The sequence below is a fragment of the Ochotona curzoniae genome, unplaced genomic scaffold (assembly GCF_017591425.1).
Source record: "Ochotona curzoniae isolate NIBS_2020 unplaced genomic scaffold, NIBS_Ocur_1.0 contig_2599, whole genome shotgun sequence".
Lineage (NCBI taxonomy): Eukaryota > Metazoa > Chordata > Mammalia > Lagomorpha > Ochotonidae > Ochotona > Ochotona curzoniae.
This window is the reverse complement of record NW_024465520.1, coordinates 13,313,969-13,326,796: the sequence shown is the minus strand read 5'-3', so window position 1 is coordinate 13,326,796 and position 12,828 is coordinate 13,313,969. Positions and strand designations below refer to the sequence as shown.

At 49.5% G+C, this 12,828-nt stretch overlaps 1 protein-coding gene across 4 annotated transcripts in view; it reads right to left on the bottom strand.

The window, feature by feature from the left end:
* MLF1 (myeloid leukemia factor 1) overlaps window positions 1-2,611 on the bottom strand; it is a 31,024-nt gene extending 28,413 nt beyond the window's left edge. For all 4 annotated transcript variants that reach the window (XM_040974858.1, XM_040974859.1, XM_040974860.1 and 1 more), the window contains exon 1: window positions 2,321-2,611. In XM_040974858.1, the coding sequence (XP_040830792.1) occupies window positions 2,321-2,367 (47 nt within the window). In that variant the 5' untranslated portion in view covers window positions 2,368-2,611. The remainder of the gene's footprint in view (window positions 1-2,320) is intronic.
* Between the last annotated feature and the right edge of the window lie 10,217 nt (window positions 2,612-12,828).

Genomic DNA, 12,828 nt, shown 5'->3' with positions numbered 1-12,828 from the left:
AAAGAAATGACCAAGTGCAATCATTTCATCTCCAATGTGCCCATTGCTGCCGTGTCTGAAGAAGGCCATGCTGGTGATGACGGATGTAACTGATGGCCTTTTACATTCCAGGCAGAGTGCACTTTGATGTGTGACTACGACTATGGTCTGTTACTATTCCTGACCCTGACCTTGGGGTCACTACCTTTACTCAGAAAGTGTCACCCCAGAGTTTCAATTACACTTCTGCTTGAGGTTTTAAAGAAGATCCTAATTACATATTCACAGTTTACTTAAGCCCATTGCTCCTTTTGATATAATCCAGCAGATAACACAATTAAAAAATTCTGTCATGTGGTCTTAAGTGTTACTCTCTATGCTCATTCACATCTGCATAAGAACCACTTCAAGACCTCAACTCAACTGGATATATTTAGTCTCATCTCAGGGGTTTTTAAAAGAGAAAATTATAAAATTTTGCTTTTGAATTGGTACTAGTATATTTAAACCAAGGTAACTTTTTTTTCCTTAAAAACAATGAAAAAAATCTGTAGTAGACTGTGGAGTGAACTTTTACCTCCCATTATGCTTAGTGAAATAAGCCAGTCTCAAAATGACAAATCCACATTTCCCCTGATTTGTGATAGCTAATATAAAGGGCGCAAAAAATATATCAGTGAAATCGAGATTTTGAGATTTGCCTATTGTTTTTATCCTTTGTCTACACCCCCTGAGGAACAATTTTTTTTTCACTTACTACTTGTTTGATTAGTGGAGGATTAAGTTTATGAGTATAAAGCAAGCTGAAAATATGTAATCAAAAAAATTAAAAAAGAAGCAGGGTATGGTGGAAAATCTCATTATGCACTTATAACCACACATACGAAATACATAAAATTTGCTCTGCTATAAAAATTTAAAATTGCTATTTTTTAAAAGAGAAAAAAATGATCTTCAAGTTGCATGCAGAATTCTAAGGGATCAAAATCAACCATGGAGGAGAGATTTGGGGAGTACCATTACGTTCTTAGAATGGCACTGACAAATCATACTGAGTTTGCTAGAAGCTAGTTAAAAGCTACATAAAAGAAATAAACTGGGACACAAAAATCCAAATCCAACTTGGCACAACAAATTGGCAAAGAATTTTCACAAAATTTGCTATCTTGGGGAATCCAACTAAATTATTCCATGTCCTTTATATAATAGCCAGAAGATGATGCTTTTTGAAGAAAACAAAACACCAGGAAACTAGGAGGGTGAGGCTAACTTCTGTTCCCAGGGCATCACAAGATGTTGGTGGGACCTGTTCTCCCGGTAGTTGCACCTGTTCCCTTGAGGTGCTACAGCACCCGTCCTGGGCTGCTGACGGAAGAGGGCCACGGCAAACAAGGCCAACTTTGTAGACGCAGCAAGCCAAGGAAACCAGCAGGGCCCCGCGGGTGAGGACCATCACAGCAACCAGGGAGTGAGGCGCTGTCAAGGACGCACCCTCCCTCACCTGGAACAAGGGGCTATCATCGGACACCACTGAGATCCGATATCCCGGGAGTGGAGAGGATCCTGGCAGGCAGCCACGGCCACCTGCAGCACCCGACCGACTCGGGAACTCGGCCGGGAGCGCGAGCATCGCGGGCGTGTGAGCTCACCGCCTCTCCCGGCCACCCCACAGCCTCCTCCCGGTCACTCCACAGCCTCCTCCCGGCCACCCCACAGCCTCCTCCCGGTCACCTCGCAGCCTCCTCCCGGTCACCCCACAGCCTCCTCCCGGTATCTCCCACAGCCTCCTCCCGGTCACCTCGCAGCCTCCTTCCGGTCACCCCACAGCCTCCTCCCGGTCACCCCACAGCCTCCTCCCGGTCACCCCACAGCCTCCTCCCGGTCACCCCACAGCCTCCTCCCGGTCACCTCACAGCCTTCCTCCCCGCCAGTCCTCCTCCTGGTCTCCCCCACAGCCTCCTATCCGTCACCCTATAACCCTCCGTACCTCGCAGCTCCCGGTCACCCCAGCCTCCCGGTCACCCCAGCCTCCTCCGTCACCCGCCCCCCCGGTCTTCCTCACAGCCTCCCCCGGTCACTCCAGCTCCCCACAGCCTCCTCCCGGTCACCCCGCCTCCCCAGTCACCAAGCCTCCTCCCCCAGTCCCCGTCACCCCCACAGCCTCCTATCCGTCACCCTATAACCTCCTCCCGGTCCTTCTCACAACCTCCTATCCGTCACCCCCACAGCCTCCTATTCGTTGCCCCACAGCCTCCTCCCGGTCCTCCTCCGGGTCACCCCCAAATCCCACCCGCCCTCCTCGCTCTGTGCCCTCGGCAGCCACCGCAGCTCCGGCACTCACGAGAAGAAGGGGTCGTCCTCGAAGCTGCTGCTCAGCATCCTGAACATCGTGGCTCTGTCTCGGCGGCCACAGGCGCTCAGGTTGGAAATCGGTGGAAGTCGCCGCGGCCGCGGACGGAGCTTACCGCCGGAGCGCCGTCGTCGCAGAGCTCCCGGCCGCGCAGGCGGGGCCTGCTGGGAAAGGCGGGGCGAGGACACAGAGCCGCCTTCCTATTGGACGGCGGTCTGTGACGTCACCAAGGCAGGCGGGGAGCACGGCACCGCTGTCATGGCAACCACAATCAACACAGTGGCCGGGAGAAGCCTGGCGAGGGTTCACCAAGCCTGTGGAGGGACACGATGGCTTGTCAGGGCTTCAAGAAGAAAAACATAAGACTATCCTCTTTGTGTTCTTAGGCAGTCGGCCCTCGGTACCGACCCCTTTAGGTCTCTTTTTGGGAAAATGGAGAAGGGTCGGCATGGAACCGAAACATGCTTCAGTGGTTGGCCAAAAGCTATGCATGATAGTATCAAAGTATGCAGAAAGTTTTTGAGAGCAGTTAGCAGAGAGTGCACTCCATTCTTGAAGAAAATAAGTTTTTACTTGCCTTTTCTGAGTTTGAAACCGAAGCTGTGTTTCCCAAGGCTGAAATGTCTTCAGCATCTCTCAGAGGCATCCCTTAAGCTAACTGAGCAAGACTGAGCTACTACTAGGCCTGGACAAGCAGCCATCTCCATCTAAAATTCTATTGTGATGTGATTTTTTTACTATTATTTTTAAAAGTGTTTATTTTTATTGAAAAAGCAGATTTGTAGAGAGGAGAGAGAGAGAAAGATCTTCCACCCACTGGTCCACTTCCCAAATGGCTACAACAGCCACAGCTGAGTGGATCTGACACCAGGAGCCAGGAGTTTCTTCTGGTTTCCCATCTGAGTGCAAGATCCTAAAGATCTGGGTCATCCTCCACTGCTCTCTCAGGCCGCAGGCAGGGAATTGGATGGGGAAGTGGAGCAGCCGGACATGAACCAGGTGCCCATTTGGGATGCCATCGCTTGCAGGTGGATGATTACATTTTGCATGTCCACTCTTCCTTCAGCGGCCCCGCTAACCTCTCTAGGGGCCTGCCACGTGAGTGCCACTCACGGCTCATCAGAGCCTCTGGGGCCAGGCCAGGAAGGGGGCAGCCTGCCAGAGGGAGAAGCAGGGAGGCCTGATTCGGAGGTGGCAGGAATACTCACAGGCTATTTTGGGAGCTGGAAATCTAATCCATGGACTCTGTCTCCTCCACCTCCAGCCACGTCCTCTGGCAGGCTCCTTAGCGCTGGTGGCATGAGTGAGGACAGACCGCTGCCTCGGATAAGAGACACACAGCCCTTCCAGGAAATAGGATCTTTTCTATTACTCTGGACTCAGGATAAAACTCAGCATATACATACTAGAGAATTTCTCAGTTTCAAGGCCGACAAATTGTTTTACAAGACTTGAAATTACTTTGTGATAGTATAACCACCAGATATTAAGGGGGCACACTTGATAAAAATAGAACCAGGGGAAGTGCTATGATAAATGATAGCAATAAAATAGAACTGGACTAAGGCCAAATAAAATGGTGAAAAATTTCCCCCTCTTGTTTACATGCAAATTCTTCTTGGAATCATTTTGCTAAAAGCATGAAAGTGGGTCCAGACACAAGATAGTCAAAGAGCTCCCTGGAGGTCTGAAAGCAGAGTCATGATAAATGTTTGAGAGACCCCGTAATGGGTCATCCGCAGGAGACCCGTAGCTGGAGACCCTGGGATGCCTGTGGCCGGGCTCAGTCCAAGGGAAACTGAAGGTGTAACTGTTTGAGGCTGACGGCTTGAGTCCCAGCCGAGGGAAGTCACAGGTTTAAATCCTGGAGTTCAAGGATCAGCAGCTGACATTTAAGGAAGGCGTGGAGCCATGGCCCAGCCCTCAAAGCAAAAGATAGATTCGTCCTCTGCATTAATTCTCTCCATGCGCCCAGCTGACTGTGGACTGCTCCTGACACTGATGCTGGGTCATCTCTCCCAACCTGCTTGTCTCCCATGTTAATCTCATTCAGAAACACCCACAATAATGTGTTCCCAGGTTTCTGTGGATTTTTAAAATCAGTGCTGTCGACGTCACAGTGAGAAAGAGGTGGGAACTGAAAGAAGGGATGGGTTGGAAGCGGATGAAGAGCAAGCAGGGACCCACAGCAGGGCTGAGGGGAGGTGCAGACTCTGCTCAAGTACACAGTAGCCGGGGTGTGGCACAAAGGGTTCATTGCCCTGAGGAAAGCCACTGCTTGCTGTGACTGCATTCCACCTGAGGGCGTGTGGCTCGAGTCTTGACTAGGACTGTGCGGCTTCCCACTCCTGCACATTCTAGGAGGCAACACCTGATGCTTCAAGGCCACCTGCATGGGAACCTGGATGGAGTTCAGGTCTCCTAGCTTGGATCCATCCCAGCCCTGCATATTGAGGGCATTTGGGGACTAACAAGCGCATGGAAGACTCTTCTTTCTCCCTCTGAACCCTCTGTTCTCTGCTGGCTTGGCATTTCTCATAAAGGTTTGGGCTAGTACCGTGGCATAGTAGACTAACCCTCCTCCTGCAGTGCTAGCATCCCATATGTGTGCTTGTTCTAGTCCTGACTGCTCCACTTCTGACCCAACTCCCTGCTTACGGCCTGGGAAAGCAGCAGAGGATGGCCCAAGACCTCGGGACTCCCATGTGGGAGACTAGGAAGAATTTCCTAGTTTTCTGCTTCAGATCTGCTTAGCATGGCCATTTGTTGCTATTTGAGGAATGAACCAGTGGATGAAAGATCTGTCTCTCCCCCTCTCTCTGTAACTCTGATTTTCTAGCAAAATAAATATTTTAATAAATAAATAAACTTTTAAAGTCACTATAAATAACATGTTGCTGTCTGTCAGGCTCCATTGCAGGTGCTCCGTGTGCGTTGTCTCCCCGAATCCTCACGAGAGTTTGGTCAGGCAGAGATGTCCCTCAGCATCATGTCAGGGAGACAGGGAGGCAAGCAGATGACCATGCTTCACACAGCGGGTCGCAGGAGCACTGGACCACGGGTCACACTGAAGGATGCTGGATGACAGCTGACCCAAACGCAAAAAGGATGAAATGCCACGGGAATGAATTCGAAGAAAGTCAAATCTGTTTTACCTAGTCTGAGTGCCTATGCTGGGTTGGGACTACTACCCTGAGACAATCTCCACCTGCCTGGAGCGCATGTTCCTGTGCGAGCAGGCTGGAGGTGAGCAGCACAGATAAGGTGGTGTGTTAAGGGGGCAGAGCTGAGCCACGTGAGTGGTCCAGGGGCATGCAGTGAACAGTGGGATGTGCAGGTCTGGCTGGGAAGCTCCAAGCAGACTCGGTGGATGCATACCGAAAGAGGATTCCAGGTCAGTGCCTGGGTCAAAGGAACCATGCCTGCTGTGTGATGCCATTGTACCATGGACCTCTCCTTCAGAGAGAGGGAGCATGCAGGGCAAGTACAAATCACTCAGGATCCTAACGCTGCCTCAGTTGGATGTGCTGTGGGAAGCACTTCTCAGCTCGTACAGAAGCTTTGTATACTAACATGTACTGAATGACTTTTGAAAAAGCTGATGGAACACCCTGAAGGTGATGGCTGTCCTCTCAGTTCAAACCCTGCTCTCTTCCTACAAGCTTGCATTCTCATCACCTACTTTCCTGCCCTGTAAAAACCGAAGGAACCACTTCCAGCACCCTTCGTGTGATAGGTCAAACACCACACTACGGCTTAGGTTTCACCTGCAGGACACTGGCCAAGTTAAGCACAGAGAAATGCTTGAGACCCAAGCCAACCCTACAAATTCTACTACAACACCATGAATGTAAAATGTCAGTGAGTCCATGTGTTTTTCCTGCATTATTTCATCCAGTATTTGTTGAGACCAATTATATCCCGGGTGCCTAGAGTAAGGGGTGAGGACAAGGCATGCCCTGGCCTCTTGCAGCTTGCACTCTAGCAGCAACTTTTCAACAATGAAGTCTGCCAATGCATTGTCTCAGCCCTGCAGAATTTTCGGGCCTGGCGGCATGGCCTGCAGAATTTTCAAAACAATTCTGAAAATATTTCTTAACTGCCTGTAACAGGAAATAGACTGGCTCTTAAGTGCTGGGCTTTTGGTTTAGCTATTGCTAAGACCCACGAGTGCTGGGTCATGACAAGCAAGTTTACCACAGTGAATTCAACATGCTTGGTTTCCTGGTCTTAATCCCCTTGTTTTAAACAGTGCACAGCATCCTTGAGGAGCAAGGGAGCACAGCCAACTCACAAGGGACCATGGGGCAGGTGTGGAGAGAAACAATTATTGTACATCTCTCGGGCACTGTGCCATGCACTAGCTCAGGGAAGTTGCTTATTTCCATCTCATAGTGTACCACATGGCCTGCAGGAGTGGGACTGTCCAGCCCGGGATGTAGAAGACCCTAAAATCAGGTCTGGCCACTGACAGTGAGACTTGAGATTTAATACACTGATTAAATTTTTGAGCTGACCATTTTGCATGGCCTGTGAATGACGTTTCAGACATCCAAATGGCCCTTTGCAGAAAAGAGCCTCCCCAGCCCCATTAGAAGAGGCCTGTCACTGGACAGCTGGGTGTTGGAAAGTTGCTCTGAAGGAAAAGTAGTAGTTCTTGAAACTCTGGCTGGATCAGGAGACTCTCGTGGCAGTATTTGATTTCCTCCCAAGGTGTGTGAAATGCTGCTGTGCTGGGGCTGCCTAAGGATGGTATAACAAAAACTTTAAAAGAGATATATGCATTTATTTTGAAAGGCAGAATGACACAGAGAGGGACACACACACACACACACACACACACACACACACACACACACACACACACAGCGAGAGTTGGAGACAGAGACATAACATTTTTTGGTAGCTCACTTCCCAAATGGAATGACCCCACCAGCCAAGGTTGCGCCAGGCTGAAGCCAGGAGTCAGGAAGCAGTCCCAGCCTCTTACATGGCTGGCAGGGGCCCGAGGATTAGAGCCACTCTGCTGATTCCTACATGCAAAAGCAGGAAGCTGGATGGGAACCAGGGCACTCCAATACAGAAGGCTGGAATTGTGAGCAGTGGCTTAACTGGTCATGCCACAATGTCAGCCCTACAATTTTTAAAAACTTTTTGTGCACTATATTCTTTAAAAATTACTGAGCTTTTAGGAGATACTTAGGTTATTTGGACATGAATAGACCTCCATGACACAGTCAAAAACAGAGACATGGAGGTTTCTAAGATTAGGTAATTTGGGGACATGTACAATAACAGAACAGTCATTATTTCTTCAATTTTTCACATTAAAAAAGTTGTATATGACACCTGTTCTCTAACTTATATACGATGCATCTTCTATTTGCTGCTTCATCTTCCTGCCAGTGAGGTGTCGGCCCAGTCCTCTGACAGCTGTTCTCTGGGACACTGTGAAAGGTGGGGAGCTGCAGGCCTTGCAGTGAGGGCCCCAGCGTTCATGCGGCAGAGAAAGTTCATAGGAGAGAAGCAGAAGAATGTTCTGTTACAGTGCTGGAAGGCCAGAGAGGGCGAGGACGCCAGGGAACAGTGGAGGAAACCAAGACCTGCTGCAGATGCTAGGCTGAGCCAGAGATTGTTAATAAATATGTATGCTGAGAGAGGCAAGACACTCGGGGGTTACGGAGAGAGAGAGAGAAAGGAAGACAAATAAAAAGATAGATAGAGATATGAGCAATAGATCACAGTCACCAAATGCCCACATCTAGGTAGAATGGGGCCAGGGCAGGGAGACAAGAATGGAAACCAAGCAGGGTGACAGGGACCTGCTTACCTGAGCCATCATCATCACTTCCTGCCACGGTCTGCACTGGCAGGAAACTGGAGCGAGGAGCTGGAGCGGAGTATCCAATCCGGACACTCCACGACAGGGCATCTGCTCCAAGCAGACAAGGAGGGTTTTCATCATGAGTCAGCCCTTTGGCAGTAGCTGCTGCCTGTGATACACTCTATGGAAGAAATGCCTTATTGCAATACATGGTTCTTCTTAAAAAAAAAAAAAGTTTTCACATGTAGAACAGGAAGCAGGATGAATGGTAGAAAAGTTTGTCACAAAAGGCTACTGAGGGGCCCGGCACGGTGGCGCAAGTGGTTAAAGGTCCTCGCCTTGCACGTCCGAGGTCCCATATGGGCGCCGGTTCTAATTCCGGCAGCCCCGCTTCCCTTCCAGCTCCCTGCCTGTGGCCTGGGAAAGCAGTCGAGGATGGCCCAAGGCTTTGGGAACCTGCACCTGTGTGGGAGACCCGGAAGAGGCTCCAGGCTTCGGATCGGCATAGTATCGGCCCGTTGCGCTCACTTGGGGAGTGAATCATCGGACGGAAGATCTTCCTCTCTGTCTCTCCTCTCTGTATATCTGCCTTTCCAATAAAAATAATAATAATAATAAAAATAAATCTTTAAAAAAAAAGGCTATTGAGGTCACCTGTTCTCCGAAGCAGTTTATGGCAGCTGTCTAAAGTGCTGCTTTATTTTCAATACTTGATAAGATTTTAGAAAGAGTTCAAGCTGTCTGTGCAGTAGATCAGAGTATTCTGGAAAACATTAGGAGTGGGCATCCGTCCAGCTCTCCTTCAAGTGCTCAGAGACCAGTCCTATTTAAAATGGTAGGACTGACTGCACTGAGAAAGAACTGTTTTTAACTTCTAGAAGCCACAGAGAATACAGCAACTGTGTGAGGCCTTGCAAGCTATACAGCTACTCCAGGTTTATATTTGGGGGCAAATGACAAGGAAGAGTGGCAGCCACGCAGTACAGCAGGTAAGTCACTGCTCCAGATGCTGACATCTCACACGGGCTGCCCGATCTGAGCCTTAGCTATCGTGCTTTCCGCAAAGGCGCACCGCGGGGGAAGCAGGTGAGGGCTCAGGCACCTGGGCCTCCACATGAGACCTCGTGAGTTCTGGGCTCCTAGCTTAGGCGTGGCTCAGCCCCGGCTGTTGCAGGCATCCAGGGAGTGAACCAGCAGATGGAACATCTCTCCTTGTGGTAGGGCTCTTTCCCTCTACCTCCCTACCTTTCAAAGAAAATGAAAAATTTAAAAATAAGAATAAAAAAAAAATAAGGGAGAGACAGAGAGGCTCCAAGCTGTACTTGCTTTTCTTCTGTTCACCCCTCTTAGAACCTTCCACCTACCCTGCAATGGGACACAGCAGGACACATTATGGAACGGCGCTGCTGCCTAAAGGAGGAAGCCCAGCCCTGACATTGCTGGGGACACACTGCCATGGTCAGCTAGGTATTCTCAAATAAAAGTAAAAGCCCTTTGTACTCTAGCACACTGATTCACAACAGTTCCACTGCTATTTTGGGGGTACACATAGGCATTAGAGAGCTAAGTGGTTTGCTTAATGCAATCTTTCTAGGAAGAGGCAGAGCTGGGATTGCAACCCAGGCTGTCTGGCCCACAGTCTGGGTGGTGCATCAACATCAGAAGTGTAACATCTGTTGGCCCCACCTCCTAACCTAGGGGAGACCAGTTGTCCCTTTTACCTCTGGGCTCTAAGTAGAGACAGAGCCAACAACACAGACACAACACAGGCACAATACACACACAGCACAGACACAACACACACAATGCACACACAATACACATATTACAGACACACATATTACACACACAACATATATACAACACACACAACAGGTACCAACACAGTAGAGGTAGGCAAACAAAAATGTGAGGGTTGTGTCCATTTTGTTGCAAAGGCTGAATTCCATTCCTTTAATGGCTGAGTAGTATTCCATACAGTTTATATACCACATTTCTTTATCTGGTCATCTACTGATGGGAATCTGGGTGGATTCCATATCTGAGCTATTGTGAACTGAACTGCAATAAACATAGATGTACCAACGATTCCCGTGAATGCTGATTTTACTTCGTTTATGTAGAGTTCCAGCAGTGGGATGGCTGGGTCATATGCTAGGTCCTTTTTCAGATTTCTAAGGAATTTCCATGCTGTCTTGTATAATGGCTGCACTGATGAACACTTCCAACAGTGTAAGCCAGACTCAGAAAGACATACATCATACATTCTTCCTGATCTGTGGGAACTGATACACAGAGTACCAAAAAGGCAAGCTATATGACAAAACTGACATTTTGAGTTCTGGCTATTGTTTATGGTCTTTGTGTATACTCTTGAGCAACACTGATCTTTTTCCACTTGCTATCTGTTGAATTTTATTTTGGGGCCAGTGTGGTGGTATAGCCAGCTAATCCTCCACTTGCATTCCACATGGGTACTGGTTTATGTCGTGGTTACTCCATTTCTAATCAAGTTCTCTGCTTATAGACAGAACATGGTTCAAGTTCTTGGGTACTTGCATCCATGAAGGAGACCTGGAAGAAGCTCCTGGCTCCCAGTATCTGATCAGCTCAGTTCTGGCCACTGTGGTCATTCGGAGAGTTAGCCAGTGGATGGAAGACTCCTATCTCTTCGTCTATTCCCTTCTCTATAAAACTCTGCCTTTCTCAGACATTGATTTATTTTTATTTGAAGATAGAGTTACACAGAAAGGAGGCAGGTGGGTGGGAGGTACGGGCAGGAGGGAGCGTGGGCTGTGTCACCATGCCCCTATGCCGGCATTGGGAAACACATGAAAGTTATTCCGTTTCCCTTATAGAAATAAAATAATTGTGTTTTAAAAGTGAGGAGAGGAAACCACGTAACATGATTAGAAAAAGAATGAATAATGATCGGAATAACAGCATTTATTGCATTTCTGCCGTGTGCCAGGCCCTGCTGTAAGTCACAAGTTTTAATTCCCCTGGTACTGCAAAGAGCTTAATGAGAACAGCTCTATTTTCACACCCATTTTCCGCAGTGGGAAGCTAAGGGTCATAGAGGAACTGCTCGGTGGGTCATGCTCGGAGGAGCCTTCTCTCTCAGCATGCAGTGCAGCCTGCGGGGCGGGACCCCACGGATGGCTCCCCGCCAGCAAGGGACTGTCTCTACTGGCTGCAGACGAGCGCCCTGCAGACATCCACGCCACGGCAGTGGGCACTTTTACATGAAATCTCCACATGGTAAAAAATGAACAACTAATTAAAAACAAAATACCTGTGCAGGCCAAACCAAACCAGCCCATGGGCTGAACGTGGCCGGTACCTGGGAGTGTGCATCTTCAGGCAGGAGAGCGGCACCGCAGCCCAGCAGGAGCCACGCTGGGCTCTGAATGTCACACAACATTGTTGGCAGGTGAGACTTGAGAGCCGGCCCGACTCCCAGCACTGGGCCTTTGGGATGGGGCTGCTCACCCCGCCACGTCACTGGGGGCAGGATGCGTTTTCTTTTTTTAAAAATTTATTTATTTATTGGAAAGTCAGATATACAGGGAGGAGGAGAGACAGAGAGGAAGATCTTCCATCCGATGATTCACTCCCCAAGTGAGCACAACGGCCGATGCTATGCCGATCCGAAGCCAGGATCCAGGAACCTCTTCCAGGTCTCCCACACGGGTACAGGGTCCCAAGGCTTTGGGCCATCCTCAACTGCTTTCCCAGGCCACAGGCAGGGAGCTGGAAGGGAAGTGGAGCTGCCGGGATTAGAACTGGCACCCATATGGGATCCTGGCACGTTCAAGGTGGGGACTCAAGCTGCTAGGCCACGCTGCCGGGCCCAGGATGCGTTGTTTATGAGTGAATTGTGTTTCGGCACACACATGAACCACGTCTGCCAGTTCCTGATGGCACCTGGCTAATTCTCATGGCCAGCCTGAGGCGGCCTGGGATCTTCATGGCTTCTGCTCTTCAGGGCCAGCCTTGTGGCACAGCCTCTGCCTGTGACACCAGCCTCCCATGTGGATGCCGCTTTGCATCCCAACTGCTCCCCGCCGTGGCCTGCGAAAGGGAGCAGAGCAGGGCCCAGAGGATGGCCGCGCACCCGCTGGGAGACCTGACTCCTGGCATCGGTTTGACCCAGCCCCGGCCATTACAAGAGTCAGCCAATTGATGGAATCTCTCTCTCTCTGTCTCTTCCTCTTTCTCTCTCACTCTGCCTTTCAAATAAATACATTTTTTCTTTTTTTCAAACCTTGCCTATCAGGGTCCGTCACCGTAGCCTAGTGACTTAAGTCCTTGCCTTGTATGCACCAGGATCCTATATGGGTGCTGGTTAATGTCGCCACAGCCCTGCTTCCCATCCAGCTCCCTGCCTGTGGCCTGGGAAAACAGTCGAGGATGACCCAAAGCCGTGGGACCCTGCACCCACGTGGGAGACCTGGAAGAAGCTCCTGGCTCCTGACTTTGGATTGGCACAGCGGCGGCCACTGTGGCCACTGGGGAGTGAATCAATGGATAGAAGATCTGCCTCTCTTTATCTGTATTTCTGACTTTTCGATAAAAATCAATAATTTTTTTTAAAAGCTTGCCTTTCAAGTCTTTGTTTATTGAAGCCGGCCTCCCTGTTCAGTGTTGGTGCTAACAGCCTCACACAGCAGGA